A 17,303-nucleotide genomic window follows, 5' to 3' on the forward strand; every position below is an offset into this window, starting at 1 on the left:
TGATGCAAATAAAAGATATTTGATTTTTGTGTGAACTTAATTTTATTGTGAACAGCTCAGGGAATGATACTGTAATGTTGCAATGTTTTGTAATATGACAAAATCACACAATAAAGACCAACTAAAATATCCATTACGACAGTATTCTTTCAAAACCAGTGCAAAACGATAACACTACAATTCAGTGACACAACAAAAATGAATATATCTAAAATATCCATTATGATGGTTTTTATTACAACTCTTCATTCAGAAATAGTGCAAACATATAATAAAACATATAATTCAGTGACACAATAACAATAAATATAATTGAATAAAATATAAAGACGGATACAGTAAAGTTCATCTTTAATAAAACAGGTGGTAGTGAAAACACATTTTCACATTCAATACTTTGTTTTTCACAAAGAGATGACAAAATAAAAAATTCCTATATTACATTAAGAATAGTTGAACCAGTTTCTTCAGTTGCTCATGAACAGTGATATTCATTCACTGTTGACTCTTGACATTCTTCTTGTTGAATCTGCAAACATGAAGAGACACATGTTAGTGTCTGAAGGATGCACCAAAGTGAATAATTCAAATGCATTAATTATTATTATTAATATAAGATAATTAGAATCATGCTAATGAATAATTTTGAGAAGGATAATCAGAGTCATCATAGGCAAGAACTTACTTTTCTTTGAGAGAAATCACCCAGTCTTTTGCAGGATTAAGACATGTCGTTCCTTTCTTCATTGTGGCACTGTAAGAAATAAATGTTCAATTGTTTAAAGTCAATAGAAAAACCCTTTACTATTGCATAAAATTGTACACGAGTCACATTTCAATTTCATCATTTAACCGAATTGTTTGCCCAAAAATAGACATTCAGTCACCGTTTAGTTGCTAAATTTTTTGGACTTACTTTCTTCTGAGGAACATTTTAGAAGTAGCAGAATTGTCTAAACCCAACTTTTTCAAACAATAAATCTCAATGGTGATTACGACTGCCAAGGAAAATGTTCAAAACAAGACTTTTATTTTATATATTTATTTTTACTCTTTTATTTTTTTTTTAAGGAACAATTCTGTCATTCTGCTAAACATCACTGTTGGAGATAAAAAAAATCACACAGACTGGAGGTGAGTAAATCATGACCAAATTTCACTAATTAGGTGAGCCATCCATAAAGCATCAAATATTTGCACACTCATGATCTTAAATATGAAAATCTTTGTCTTCATCTGTAAGTCGCTTTGGATAAAAGCGTCTGCGAAATGAATAAATGTAAATGTAAATAACTTTGTCTGAATCTTATTCTAAAACAATCATTGAATTTGGTTAAAGAAAGTGTTCACCACACAAGTGAACTCCTGAAAGTATTGGAAAGTATACCAGGATGCACCATGAGACAATTTTTAATACTTTTTTCTGTAATTTGTAACAGTTACATATCTTTAGTTTTAGTTAACTATTTCTAACTTTTTTTTAAGAAGCAATAATAAACAATGGTTTGATTGGTAGAGCACATTATGTGTCTGTATTCGAAGTGCTGCTTTGGTAAGATTCACACTCACATGATCTCCTCATTTTTGCAGTGTGGTCCAGCAGGAATCACCCTCAATGTCGTTATTTTGTCAATTGGTATTGGCTCTGAATGTGTTTTAATGCACTGACAGCGTAAAATCATGGGTTTAGGTCTACCTGCAATAGCAAAGAGAAATTTGTAGTGGGATTAGCTTGCAAGATTCAGCAGAATAAATAAAATCAACAATTATAAATCAAAAAGCATGATGAATGAAAGTTAGTCTGCTTACCCTCTGTTGTGGACAGCAGTGCAGCTGTGCAGATCAGAAGCATGAAGGCGGATGCGCTGAACTTCATCATTCTGAGTCAGTATTGTGTCAGTTAAGGTATGAAGAGACTGTCTGCTGTAGTCACTCACTTGTGCGTCTAACAGTGGCCTGCACTCTTGTTTATAAAGACTGACACTCCCACACAACATGCAAGAGTTTATTGCTCAATTTCTCTCTTCCAAGGAACTGAGGCCAGGCCCAGTACTGGTGTTCGCATGGGCTAAGTGTCCATATGGCTTGAATAATTTCGCATAATCCCATATGTGTAATCTTCAGTTGTATGTTTTCCCTCTCTGTGAAGCCGTGTTTTTATATAGAATGTAGTATATGTAGTACCGCCCAGTCCATATCAGTATCTCCACATGTCTCTTCCTTACCGGTAGGATGTGGTCTCTGTAGCAATCTTTTCTCAAAGCTCACTACCGTATCCTTCTGCAAGGCTGAAAAGAACAAATAGGAAATATTTTAATCAACCTTTCACTGAGGGTTCAAATCCCTTGTAAAAGATCTAACACTGTTACCTTAGTAGTTGTGTTTTTCCGCACCATTAGGAGGCACAAATAATCTTCCTAGAGGAGTATTTAGCCAGTTACTATACATAAAGAAGTAGGCAAGTGTTTGGACAGAGGAAGTAATGGCTTTGTAGTGGTAAAAACAGGGGGGCAGGGTTTCATATTCATATATGCTGTTAGCATTCCATTGACTCCCATTCATTTTGGCATCACTTTGACAGCGAATAACTTTACATCTGAGGCGTTTAAAGACTCCATTTGTCCATTAATTATTTCTAAAGAAACACGAAAATGTATAAAAGGCTCCATTACCTTGTATCTTACGTTATGGTCCCGTAGAAGCAGTTTTTGTAAAAAATAGGCTAACGATTGCATCATAACCAGCGACTCTCTGTCGCACAGTAGAGAAATTACCATATGGACAGGAGGAGAAGCTCACAGACAATCTTTTACTGTCTATGAGGCTATCAGGGGGACGTGGAGGCATAAAGTCAAGGGAGATAATTAATCAGAATACTTAATAAATGTGCTCCTGTTAACCCTCGCCTTCTCTGGAAGATTTGGTGGGTGATTCAGATTTCTCTTGGCACAGCGATTAGACCTCATATGACCTCTAGGTCATCAAGCTCAGTTTGAGTCTGTGCAGTACGCCCGACCCCCAGGAAGTGCGTGCTTCCAATTGACTTCACATGTCTCCATTGAATCCAATGGGGTCACTGTGTCCATTTCTTTTACTGTCTATGGGTAAAAACAAGCTTTAACTTTCCAATATATCCCTTGTTTCTTGGCCACTTTGGGAGGTGCTGATGCAATATTCTGATGCGTGCAATGCAAAGCAAAGCACCATGAATCGATCCAGGAAAGCTTTGGAAAGTTCCAAAAAATAACTAGAGTTTATTAAACCAAAATGAATTTGAATTGCAACATAAAACAAACAAACAACTCAATGGTTAATTGAAGGCTTGTTGCACCATGCCATCTTAGCTCCATGCGAACGGTTGAAAGACTGTATGCTCTCGCACCAGCACCCCACTCCTGTCAGGGTGACATATCCTTTCAAACATTTTTCCAATCACACCTATAGAGGTTACACACTCAGAGAAATAAACAACATTAAGAATATAGAATAAGACTAATAAATAACTGAACATAAGAAAACTAAATAAGTACGGCTCTTACACCCGGCCCCTAATTGAGGGTTTAAAACATAAATTACAATAAATTAAATGTAAATGGAGCCAAACATATTTATACACGGAAAAAATAATACTCACCTGTTAATCTTTATCTAGCTGTTCAGATTCAGTCCTAGTTTTCTGCATCTTCTAAGAGCAGGTGAAGTTTGGTAATAGGTATTTCCAAGAAACCAATCATTGTCTTAAGTTTAACAGTTCTTATAAGTCCTTTAGAGTCAGTTAAAACTTCTGTTACTCGTCCGGATGCTTTAAGATGGCAGCGCATCCACACGCAGCGGCTTATCTCTGTCCCGACAGAACGGTGTTTTTGTGTTTTTTGTCTTGTGAGTCGCAGTGTTTTTGTACGTCGTCATCTCGTCTACCTCTCTGTAAGCGAGCATACAGTGACGAGTTTCTGCTCGATGTTGGCAGAACCGCATTTTTCGGTTAAACTCCACGCACACGGAACAGCTGTGGGATCTCGGTCTGCTATGGAGGCCTACACCATCACCGACCCCACTACTGCATCTGGCCCACAGCGGAGGCGCCACAAGTGGTGTGAGAGGAAGCAGAAGAGGGGTAAGCATGGAGGTATCTATCCCCACCATCGTATTGGCTAACATACGCTCGTTGGACAATAAACTGGACTGCATTCGATTACTATGTTCAACTCAGAGGACTGTAAGAGACTGTTGTGTTTTTATCAGCTTACAAAGCCCTCCCCCTCCCCCACCTCGGAGCCTCAGATCACATCACTGTCATGCTAATGCCTGCTAATGCCTGCATACTGTTCATCAAAGTTGCCAAATCAGTTCACAAACAGATTAAAGTGTGGCCAGAAGGATCATCAGAGGTTCTTCAAGACTGCTTCAACACAACTGACTGGTACATGTTTAAGCAGGCTGCCACATGCAATAACACCACTGACCTCCAGGAGTACCCGGAGACGGTCACTGCATACATCAACAAGTGTATTGATAATGTAACAGTCACAAAAACCATCACTGTCCGGGCCAATCAGAAGCTGTGGATGACAGGGCAGGTCTACAGACTCCTGAAGATGTGGAACGCTGCCTTCAGAGCTGGAGATGAGGTGGGCCTGAGGACAGCCAGGGTCAACCTGTCCCGCGGCATCAGAGAGGCTAAGAGACAATACTCCAGGAGGATAGCCCATCAATTCAGTGACAGCAGAGACACTAGAAACCTGTGGCAGGGGATACAGACCATTACAGACTACAAGCCCCCACCACGGACCTGTGACAACAACATCTCTCTGCTGAACGAGCTGAACACCTTCTTCGCTCGCTTTGAGCAACAAAACAGCACCACTGCACAGCAGACTCCACCTGTTGCTCTTACTCCCATCCTCATGAAGTGCTTTGAACGGCTAGTCATGCACCACATCAAGTCTGCCCTCCCCCCTGCCTGGACCCCTTCCAGATTGCATATCGGTCCAACCGGTCGACCGATGATGCCATCGCCACTGCCATCCACTCAGCACTCACACATCTGGACAAAATATGTCAGACAAATATGTGAAAAAGGACTCATATGCCAGAATGCTGTTCATAGACTTCAGTTCAGCATTCAACACAATCATCCCTCAACAGCTCATTTACAAACTGGTCCAGCTGGGGCTCAACACTTCACTGTGCAACTGGCTGTTGGACTTTCTGGCAGACCTCAGGCAGTACCGATCGCCAGTAACACATCCAGCACCATCACACTGAACACTGGGGCCCCCCAAGGATGTGTGTTGAGCCCCCTCCTCTTCACTCTACTGACCTTTATCTTTATTTTTTCTTCAATCTCTCTCTGAACGTGGAGAAGACGAAGGAGATTGTTGTTGACTTCAGGAGAGCGCACACTCAGCGCGTTCCTCTGACCATCAATGGTGCGACTGTGGAGAGAGTGAGCAGCACCAAGTTCCTGGGTGTGTACAACACAGAGGACTTCTCCTGGACTCAAAACACAGCAGCACTGGCCAAAAAATCACAACAGCTGCAGAAATACTCTGCAACGAATAGTGAGACCAGCTGAGAAGATCATTGGTGTCTCTCTACCCTCCCTCCAGCACATTTACTGAAACCGTCTCACTTGCAAAGCCCTCTGCATAACAGGTAAGGCAAGGCAAGGCAAGGCAAGGCAAGTTTATTTATATAGTACATTTCATACACAATGGTAATTCAAAGTGCTTTACATAAAAGAAAGTAAAATAATAATGAAGAACAAGAATAAAACAAGCAATTTTAAAAAGCAATTAATAATTTTTAAAAATTTACTTATTTAAAATTTATTTAAAACAGTTAGAAAATGATTTTACATAAAATAGAATAAAAAATTGCCTTGCTCAAGGGCACCTAAGTCGCGGTATTGAAGGTGGAGAGACCTTCACCTTAAACAGATGAGTTTTAAGTCTAGATTTAAATGTGACTAGTGTTTTAGCACATCTGATCTCTTCTGGAATCTGATTCCAACTGCGGGCGGCATAGTAACTAAAGGAGGACTCTCCTTGTTTTGTGTGAACCCTTGCTATTTCTAACTGACTCGATTCTAATGATCTGAGTGCTCTGTTAGGCTTATATTCAGTGAGCATATCTGAAATATATTTCGGTCCTAGGTCATTTAGTGACTTATATACGAGTAAAATTACTTTAAAATCAATCCTAAATGTAACTGGAAGCCAGTGTAAGGACCTGAGGACTCCAAGTCTTGGCTGGAAACAAAAGATCTAAATCTTGCAATGTTTTTTAAATGATAGTATGCTGATTTAGTTACTGCTTTGACATGACTACTGAAACTAAGGTCTGTCTCCAGAATCACACCAAGATTCCTGACTTGATTTTTAGTAGTTTGACCCCTAGAGTTAAGGTATGCATTCACCTTGAACACTTCATCTTAGTTTCCAAATGCAATGACTTCAGTTTTTTCCTTGTTTAACTGAAGAAAGTTCTGGCACATCCAACCGTTAATTTCATCAATGCATTGGCAGAGGGAGTCAATTGGGCTGTAGTCATTTGGAGATAAGGCTAGGTAAATCTGGGTATCATCAGCATAGCTGTGATTGGCAATTTGGTTCTTTCTCATTATTTGACTTAGTGGGAGCATATACAGGCTAAACAAGAGTGGTGCAAGAATTGACCCTTGTGGGACTCCGCATGTCATGGACGTCCACTTAGACTTATGCTCTCCTATACTCACATAATAGCCTCTCCCTTCTAAGTATGACCTGAACCATTTGAGTACCATCCCAGAAAGCCCGACCCAGTTTTCCAGTCTCTCTAGTAGTATGTTATGATCGATAGTGTCAAACGCAGCACTGAGATCTAGCAATACCAGCACCGATATTTTGCCAGAGTCACAATTTAAGCGAATATCATTTATTATCTTAATGAGTGCTGTCTCTGTGCTGAGATGCGGTCGAAAACCAGATTGAAAATTGTCCAGGTATCCATTTGAGTTTAAGTATTTGTTCAGCTGATTAAAAACGACCTTTTCTATAATTTTACCTATAAATGGAAGATTAGATATTGGTCTAAAATTGCTCAAAATGGTGTTATCAAGATTGCTCTTTTTCATGAGGGGCTTAACAACTGAAGTTTTTAGGGAGTTTGGAAATGTCCAAGAAAGAAGTGAGGCATTCACCACTTCTAAAAGATCTGCTTCTAAGCAGTTTAGCACATTTAAAAAAAAAGATGTGGCAAGTGTGTCAAGATAGCAGGTTGATGATTTTAGGTGCTGCACTATGTCTTCCAGAATTTTGCTGTCAATTGCTTCAAAAATCGACATAGTATCTTTTTGATATTGTGGCCTAATCTGTCTGACCTCTGCATTACTTGAGGATGTGCTAATCGCCTTCCTGATATTGATGATCTTCTCAGAAAAGAAGGATGCAAACTCATTGCATTTGCTTTCTGATAGCATTTCACTGGGAATCTGACTTGGGGGGTTTGTCAGTCTCTCAACAGTGGCAAAAAGAGTACAAGTGTTATTTAAGTTACTGTTTATAAGGTTTGAGAAGAAATTATGTCTAGCTGTGGCTAGGTTCACATTAAAAGCATGAAGGCTGTCTTTATAGATGCTATAGTAAATTTCAAGTTTTGTCTTCCGCCACATCCGCTCTGCTTTTCTTTGTCTTTTCATAGTCTGAACTGCTGTTGATCTTCTCCAAACTGATTTCTGTCTGTTTGTTTTCTTACTGACTATTATTGGTGCAATAACATTCTTAACTTTTGAGTTGAAGGAATCAAGGAGAATATCAACAGAGTCTGCAGAAATTCTTGGTGTTAAAGATATAGCCTCCATGAATAGTACACTTGTGTTCTCATTAATGCATCTCCTTCTGACAGAGACCGATCTAGATTCAGTTGTAGCAGACATCAAAATATCAAAGAAAATACTGAAGTGATCAGATAGTGTTATGTCCTTAATAACAATGGATGAAGTGTTTAGACTCCTACTGATGATTAGATCCAGAATGTGTCCACCTTTGTGTGTGGGTCCATGCACATGCATGAGTCAAGTCAAAAGAGTTTAGAACCGTTATCATTTCTTTTGTAGTTTTGTTTTCTGAATTATCTATGTGAATATTAAAATCCCATGCAATAGCAAAACAGTCAAACTCTGTGGAAATCATTGATAACATTTCTGTGACCTCTTCAACAAAGGCTGGAGAGTATTTTGGAGGCCTGTAAATAATAATAAACAGAATGCGTGGGGCACCTTTCAGCACAATCCCTAGATATTCAAAAGACAAGTACTGACCAAATGACACTTGCTTGCATTGATAGACATCTGTAAATAGAGCAGCTACACCCCCACCTCTCCTAACAGTCCTGCAAACACTCATGTAAGTGAAGTTAGGAGGGGATGCTTCATTAAGGACTGTTGTATTGCAGCTGTCTTCAAGCCATGTTTCGTTTAGAAACATAAAATCCAGATTATTTGTGGTTATAAAGTCATTGATTAGAAATTATTTATTTTTTAGTGAGCGAATGTTTAGAGATGCTAACTTGATGGCTGTGCTTTGTGTCTTTACATCAATTTTAGTTTGATGCACAATAGGCCGCAGATTAGATGAGTCTGCCCTTCGGCTTGAGATAGCCTTAGACTTTCTATCATGTGATAAAACTGAAATAGAGAAAGCTACAGGCACACTGGGTTCCCGCTTGATCTGTAAGCATTTGTGAATGTTGCTCTTATTATAGTGGGGACCCGACACATATCACTGAGAGCTGCTATCAGTTGTTTTTGGTTCACTTTCAGCAGATAGAGGGTTTGGGCCCTGGCGTTGTGGCAGCGGTCGAAGAGCTCTTGCATGAGCAGGGACCACAGGCTTAGGTGGTTTTGGGGCCTGTCGTTTTTTTTGCTGATATCTGCGGGCTTGCAGCAAATGAGTGAGAGAGTTTAGTCCCAGCATACACCAATTCCACCATTTTCTGTGAGAAGCACAGAAGTGGAGATGCTGGAGAAAGGGATAATGTGTCTGGTGAGATGGGCTGTTTCTCTGGTGTTTCCAGTGGCTGTGATATGTTGTCCTGGCTTCCCTGGCTGTTTTTCAGAAAGTCAGCCCTGGGTGCTGAATCTTTAGCTGTTTTGATACATCACAGTCTGTCTGTGAGGAGCTCTGTGGGCAGGGCTCAGCAGGGATAGTGTCCATGAGCAGTGCTTGTTTTGGCTGCGTGGTGTTATCAGTGTCCTTGTGGAATATGTCAACCACATGATGACTCGGACCCGGTGTGTGTGTGCTGAATGGATTGACACACTCTGCTGAAGGATGACAGAGGGAGAAGTAGATATTGTCCTTAAACACTCTAGCACCAAGTTTGTTTGAGTGGAGGCCATCCGGTTTAAACAATTGTCTATGGCCCCCGAAAAGATTGAAGTTGTCAATGAAATTCACTCCTTTTATATTACAAGATCTTTTATTGCCATGTGTTCAACCCAAGCAACCGTGAAAACATATTTATTCCCCTTGCTGGGAGTGGTCCACTGATGAACGACTGAACTTTGAATTTTCGAAGTGTTTCAAAGAGTTCACTGAAGTCCTTCTTAAGGAGTTCTGACTGCTATTTCCGAATATCATTCTTCCACACATGGATGATGATTCGATTTGCAGTCTTGTTCTTTATCAGAATGTTCTGAAGTTCTTTGTTCACATCAGAGACCATTGCTTGAGGAAGGCAGCATGTTGTTGTAGTCCTGCTACGGATGTTTCTGATAACAGTCACCCACTATCAGAGTCCTGGGCTCGGCTGCGCTCTGAGCTGAATGCCGCTGTCTGCTCGTCCTTGAGCGCCTGTTAGTAGCGGTGTTTGCTGCTGGCTGATCCGGTCCATGTTTAATCACATTTGGGGATTCCTCACCCACATTCATTAATGCTTCAAATCTGTTTTCAAGATGTATAGGGGGTGGTAGAATACCAGTATTCACAAGCCTTGTCATAGTCGAATCTGGGGTAGAGGAAGCTACGGCAGCAATATGAGAATCTCGTGACAATCTGATATTTCGTGTTCCTTTGGGTCTCGCTCCCTGTTTGTTCCATTGATTAGTGTGGCGATCAGTTTCGGCTTGTTCCTCTACTCTTGGTATAAACTGTTGAGATTCATAAGATTCATGGGACTCACCGGCTGTATGCTGAGAGTGTCCATGACGACGGTCTGCTGAGTGTTCCGTCTGTTTTGGAAGTCCAGCAAGTAACTTTGTTTCAAGAATCACAATCCTTTGTAAAAGTTTGCAGCAGTTCATGCAACAAGTAGATCCAACAGGAGGCATTTTCTCTCTCTTCTGTTTGAATGTAGGCAGTTGTTTTCCCGTCTCTGGAATGTAAGCTGCTCGCAGTGGGAGGCAAAGTTTTCTTTTTGTAGTATTATTCCAGTCCCAAAGAGTTGTTAGTTTTAGCGTTTGTGCCAAAAAATCTTGTTTTTTGAGCACTGTGCTGATCTGCTGATGTAGAAATCTTAGAAAAATCAGAGAAAAGTACAGAAATAACAAGCAAAGTGCAGAGCAGTAAGCTAGAACGTCCGAACGGTAGCAAAGCCGGAAGCAAAAGGTGATCCCACACACCCGTCACACAGCTTCTTCAGTCTGCTGCCATCAGGGAGGAGACTGTGGAGTCTCCAGGCCAGGACTAGCAGACTGAAGGACAGTTTCATCCAGCAGGCTGTCAGAAAGCTGAACTCCCTCCCGAACTTCTACCCCAGGCACCACTGAACTATGAACCCAGACCCAGATCCCACATCCCCAGGTCCCCCCCACCAGTCACTTTGTTCAGCATTGGTCTACTCACCACCTCATTCAGCATGGAACTGACGTCATTCCACTATCTCATCAGTCAATTAAGTAAAATAACTGCTCTTGAGCCTTTTGTCACTTTAATCAGACTAAATAAGCTTTTTTTGCAATAAAAATCTTTTATCTGCACTGTTGTTCACTTCATTTATTTGCACTCTATCTGCATATGGATTGTGCTCCAAGTGGTGTCTTGAAGTCTTTACATTTTTCACAAACCTTGTTTGGGTTCTTAGTGCCCTTATTCACACATGCTGTCTGGATTTCTTTACTTTTTGCACAAAGAAATCAAAGGACATTCTTGAACTTTTAGAACCATGCCACTGCTATCTTTAGCTTTGTCCAACTTGAAAAGTAGTTAAGTTGTTACAGTAGCTGGAAGGATTTACCTTGTCTTTAATGACAGTATTGTACACAGTGGTGTTTCTTTTAACTTCAACATCCTCAGGTGAAAGTGAAACAGGTACCAGGGGCCATTCCTCTTCTTTCTTCCATAGAAAGTGTGGTGCATGGATCCACTCTCTGCACTTTACCAATGTGCTGGCTCTCACCCCTCTTGATGCCAAGTCTGCTGGGTTCTGATAATTTTCCACTGTGTTACATCTGTGTTTTATCTGTAAACAGAGATCCTCTTTGCAACAAATGTGCGGATGTGCATTCTCATTTGCGATGCGTTTCAGTACTGACTGACTATCAGTCCAAAACATTGAGCTTTTGAGATCTAGCTCCAATGCGTTCCTTATGGTTAGTTCACACAAGATGCAACTTGCGCAAATAAACTGCGCTATTCATGCATAGTTTCACGCTTGAACATTTTGAGTTTATTCGCATCATTCAATATACTATTGTGAGTGTATTTGCAATAGGATATAATTAGAATGAATGTAAAAATGTTTGCCATAAGTATTCTAGTCTTAACATAGAAATAATATTTTATTAAAGAAATACAAATTATAATTTATAATTTACTATGATTTACTAACACACCAAAACCTTTGGTCATTTTATAGAACATACGTATATTTATACAAAAAAAATCTATATAAACTATATACAAAGAACATTAATTTACGTATTTGAAATTTGACGAATTCTTTCATCTGAGGTGGCAACTTCTGCAGGGAAGGGACCAGACTCAAGAGGAAGAGCTCATCTTCTGAGCGTGGAGACGGTGCTGGAGCAACAGGACGGGTCCAGAGTACTTCTATAGGAGCTGCCGCTCCACCTCCAATTGCTGCTCCTTAGGCCTTCTCTGAGCTCTTCTTCTTGGTGGCAATGTATCAAATGACAATTTGTACAATGAGAAGGCAGAAAAGGATTAAACTGATTCACAAGTATTGATATAAATATTATATACATAAATATTAATAACATTGGTATGGTGTAGAGGAAAGACAGGACTGCAAAGTACTGTCACTTTTTCCCTGACCCTGTTGCTGATCCACTCCTCTGTCTCTGTCTCCTTTCTTCTCTCCTTTACATATGTGTCCCTCAGATCCTTCAACTTCTTTCTGCACACTTCCTCTGAATAAACACATCAACTTACAGTTTTTCTCAGTTGCTTTGGTCCATTTCTCGAATCAAACTCACAATTTGCAAAACAGTAAGTGCATTTCTCAAAACAATTTGTACAAATAGCAAAACAGCATGGATAACCTGCAAAAGCTACTCTCTTACTCAAAATCCTTAGTTCATCTCTCAAAAGTAAATATCTGTGTCAATGAACATGTCAGTGCCATCAGAATGACCAGTCCTTGTGTCATTGTGTCCGGACAAGACAGTCAAATTGTTTAGTCATGTTGTCAATATAACAGTTTACTCTGGAGGGATGTTCTGATGTAAACTATGGCAACATTTTGGATGACAGTTACTGTATTGAACAGTATGCCATATGCTTATGTATGCCATATATCCCTTTCAAAAGTACACATTTACACATTACTGTATGTGGGATATTGACTGAAAGAGACTGGATTGAATTCCCAGTTACACTTACTGTATACTAGTGGTCTGTTTTTCGAAACAGTCTTAACATTCTCTAAACTGTGAGTGCAAATGTCACAACTGTTTGCAGGAACTTCAAAACTTTATAGCATGTCTGCAAAATGTAGTTACTCACCCAAAACATTTAATTCATGCTTCAAAACCTAGTTATTGTGTCAATAATTTGGCCAAGGCCACCAAAATCTAAAGTTTTTTTGTCATTGTGTGACCCACACTGGTCAAAATGTTTGGTTGTTTTTTCACCACCACAGTCACCACAAAATTAAGGGTTTAAACAAAAATCTCATATTTTTTTGAGAAAATTCAATAGCATGTAGAAAAAAAAAAGAAGTCTATGAACATTTGTATTTTTACAGTGTTTATTTTTGTACTTCATGTGTATATACACAATACAAGTGTATTTACTGTACATGTAAAGTAACTGAAAAGAGTAACAAGATTTCACTTTACATTACCACAAATACACAAACAATAAATAACATGCATGGGGAAAAAAAACTCTGACTATTTCCACCTCTTCCTCGATTATTTCTTCCTCTACCACCACCGCGTATTCTTACACTCCTTCCAATTGCTCTTCCACGAGCATGAATGGTTGATTCATATTAGAGGTAATTTGCAATTAGATTGCGAATGCAATTAGAGGTCATGTGCCAGTTTAGCAGACATTACAAATAATGTCAATGTCAGATATATTTTAGAATATACATTCATGTATACTACTTATGATAACTGAATAGCTCGTTTTGAATGTGAAGGCTTACACAATAAAAAATGTCTGAGAAGTTCTGAAGTGTTTGACAGTGTAAGTGAGAGTCGAGTCATCAGTTTTGATCAACAAGCCATATGCAATTATTTGTTGTCCAAACTGCAGACAGTTGTATGTACTCTTTGCACACATGTGCCAAAGCATTTGCAATTTGCTCAAATCAATAAGAAATTCCAATCTGATGTGAAAAAGAAGCAAATTGTTCAGAGATCTGAACTTAATGTTTTGGGAAATAAAAAAATAATTTGAGAACTGAGCCAAAGCAATTGAGAAAAACTGTAAGCTTTTCAACTGAAGATTCATGAGATGAACCTTTGGTTTCCTATCATTGGTTTATCATCTACATTCTGTTCATTAGTAAATATTCACTTGCACAATTCATGCCAAATTGACAAAAAGTCTAATAATAATGTATAAAAAAATAAAAAAATGCTGCTTGGCAGTTTATGACAACTAGATTAACCATTTTGCATTTAATGACTTATACGATGAACTAAAGACCCGATGTTTTGGGGGGTAAGACTATTGCACAGAAAACTATATAATACACTTTGAGCAACATGACATTAGCAACTGATAATGTAGGAAACAACAGAGAATTGTACATAATCATTTGCATGGATGTACCAAAGCATTTGCAACTTGTTCAAAGAAATGAGAAACTGCTTTTTTGATGTGCACAAGTGACACAATGATGTGAGAATTGAACAGGTAGTTTTGAGAATTTCAATTCTGATCTGAGAAATGTACCAAAGTGACTGAGAAAAACTGTAATAAGTATATATAGCTCAAATTGAGTAAAGAGCATTTTTTCAACATTTTTTACAACCGGATTGTCTGACCTCCTCAATCACTTTCTTCCAAGCAAGATCCTTTTTATTTATGTAAAAGTATGAATAATTATCATACAGCTCTGTGTATCCACATACAGCGACAATGACTTTGTCCTCCATTTTTGCTTTGGATTTTTCCTCTGCTTACTACGTCATAATCACTTCAGACTAAGGCAAGCTCCTGATGGGTTAAAGTAGTGTGAATTTTCACCAAAGTTCAGATTTTTCAACTCACACATTGGTTCTGTAGAAAGCTGTGCATGAACCATCTTTTTTGGCCTCATTTCATCGTGTTTGTAGCACTGGATGGGGTTTTATTCAACATTTCCTCAATACACATTCATGGGATCTTTGGTGACCACTTTGCCTTTCGTTACCAAGTTTTCTGCATTCTTGAGATACTGAATTTTAGCTGTGGTGGCTGCAATTTCTGTTTGAACTTCCCATACCTCCTTCTTCTTTCTTTATAGCATGTTTTTGTTGTAGTTCATTGGCTTTTCATTGGCCACTTTTACCTGTATCATCAAGATAAACTCAGCCAGTTTAATTGCACTTTACCTGCTGGACCGTCATACACTCATAACGCACCTGACTGACAATTTAAACACTAGTCTTTACACTGACACTGTATCACCACTTGACACTTTACAGTTTGTCACTTTACTGCTACTTGCACTGCACATTTATTATGTGAAGAATATATATATATATATATATATATATATATATATATATATATATATATTAACTATTATTATTTATATTTTATCTTACTTTATTGTATTTTCAATATTTGTTTTTACATACTTTGTATTGCCTGTGTTAATTATATGTATGAACAGTATGTTCCCATTATTCTCATTCTCGAGAGGAGTGAGCAAAGTAAGAATTTCATTGTACTGTAGTACATATGACCATAAAGTTCTTGAATCTTTTGCAAGTAATGCTGCCCTCTCTGTCTCTGAAGAGATTTGCACTGAAGTTGATGTTGACACACTTGATCTACTTGAACTTGATCTGCTAGACCTGCACAGACAAAACCATTGAGGCATTATCTTCATTATTTACTTGATCTGTGACTTTTTGAATAGAAGAAACTTGAGTATTGGCTTGAGAGTCAGGTTCCTGAACAGTAGAGCAGAACCAGATTTTACCAAGTGAGACATGTTCCTGGGACAACATCTTTGTTGTCCCTGGAACAACATTGTGATTAACCAATCAAATTTGAAGAACGAGTTTATAGATTTTGTGAAGTTTACGCTTAAAATCACTGTTTGTTGCTTGTACATCAGTGTCATTCATCTATCATATCCTCTGATTTAAGGGATTACTCATGGTTAGGATTAGGTTTAGGTGTAGGGAAATGGTCAAGAATATATTTTTGGAGTAAAATGTTCCAGGGTCAACAAAATATGTTGACCCTGGAGCACATATAACTCAACAAAATCAGGACGTGCAACAGTAGACATCCACCTTTCAACAGTAGAAATAAACATATCAATTCATTCTTGCTTCATACCAGGTTTTCAAGTCTTCAGCTTTATCCTCTTCACTTAACACTTGAACATAGGAGTTTGGAAGAGACTTCAATTCAACAAGCTGTTCACTGAATTTCAACATGTTCTCCTTTATTTCTTCCAAATATTCAGCATAAGTCATTAAAGAATTTACAATAGTCATTTGCCTTGTAAGATGTTCCTTATAAGATCTTGCCTGCTCTAGAGGCTTTTAAAACACATTCAAGTCCTTCTGAGCTGAGCTAGGGGATTGTTCTACATCAGACTCCTCCATTTTGCTTCAAACAAGCAAATATCCTCCTTCCAAAGACAAAACCTTTCAAATTTCCTTTGATTCTTCTTAAAAAATGACACACATAAAGATCTTTGAATTCTTCACTATCTGCAGCATCAAACTTTAAAGTCTTTCCAATAACATTCAAATTTAACTCAGCATTAGCTCAGCCAGTTACCTCCTCGAACACATACCTCTTTGAAAAGTTTTCCTTGTTTGCTGGCTCCAATGCTCAATGCGGTCTCAAACAGTCTATCCATTCCATTCAAGTACACAATTAATCTTCTTCTCAAACAAGTTCCATTTTCAAAGCAGTCTTTTGACATAATGTAGTGGTAAAAACAAGCTTCAACTTTCCAATATGTCCCTTGTTTCTTGGCCACTGTGGGAGGTGTTGATGCAATATTCCGACGCGTGCAATGCAAAGCACCATGATCCCGGAAGGCTTGTGGAAGTTCCAAACATTACTAAAATTTATCAAACCAAAATGAATTTGAAATGCAGCATAAAACAAACAAAAAACTTAAAGGCTAATTGCAGGCTTGTTGCACCATGCCATCTTAGTTCCATGCGCATGGTAGAAAGACTGTATGCTCTCACCACCAGCATCCCTCTCCTGTCAGGGGTGAAATCCTTTAAAAAAATATTTCCTTCATACCTACAGAGGGCACACACTCAGAGAAAGAAACAACATTAACAGTATAGCAGCAAACTAATATATAAAGAACATATAGAAAAATTAAACAAGATCATAAGAATGGCTCCTACAGGCTTTCTTGTGCTATTCCAACCTTCTTTCTGAGGTCCTGCTATTGAGGAATTTGTTTCCTTCTGGTCATTCAGTAAGTATTGTTGTTGTGTTTTCATGCATTTTATGTTTTGGTGATTTGAACTTAATGTGTAACTGTTGTATTGCATATGTAAAGATCATTGAGAAAATCATGCATGCTAATTGTAAATTTGCCTTTTTTTTCATTGACCTTTATTCCATGCTTTCTTTTTTATGTGGAAAGTGTTTAAAAGGTTTGCTTCCACAAACTGCCCACTTTGAGGTTTGTTGCTGGACTCGTGAACACTTGGG

General features: G+C 38.6%; 1 protein-coding gene across 4 annotated transcripts in view; it reads right to left on the bottom strand.

Annotated features, from left to right (window-relative positions):
- Window positions 1-216: 216 nt before the first annotated feature.
- The window catches only part of LOC127962450 (interleukin-8), a 49,921-nt gene continuing 32,834 nt past the window's right edge, over window positions 217-17,303 (bottom strand). For 3 of the 4 annotated variants that reach the window (XM_052562009.1, XM_052562010.1, XM_052562008.1), the window contains exons 2-4: window positions 1,570-1,696; window positions 686-754; window positions 217-529 (exon numbers count right to left, since the gene is read on the bottom strand). In XM_052562009.1, coding sequence (XP_052417969.1) covers window positions 496-529; window positions 686-754; window positions 1,570-1,696 — 230 coding nt within the window. In that variant the 3' untranslated portion in view covers window positions 217-495. Of the gene's footprint in view, window positions 530-685; window positions 755-1,569; window positions 1,697-1,809; window positions 1,977-17,303 lie in introns of those variants that run through there. The other variant, XM_052562007.1, reaches the window with a different exon arrangement.

Source organism: Carassius gibelio, chromosome B7 (assembly GCF_023724105.1).
Source record: "Carassius gibelio isolate Cgi1373 ecotype wild population from Czech Republic chromosome B7, carGib1.2-hapl.c, whole genome shotgun sequence".
Taxonomy (NCBI): Eukaryota; Metazoa; Chordata; class Actinopteri; order Cypriniformes; family Cyprinidae; genus Carassius; species Carassius gibelio.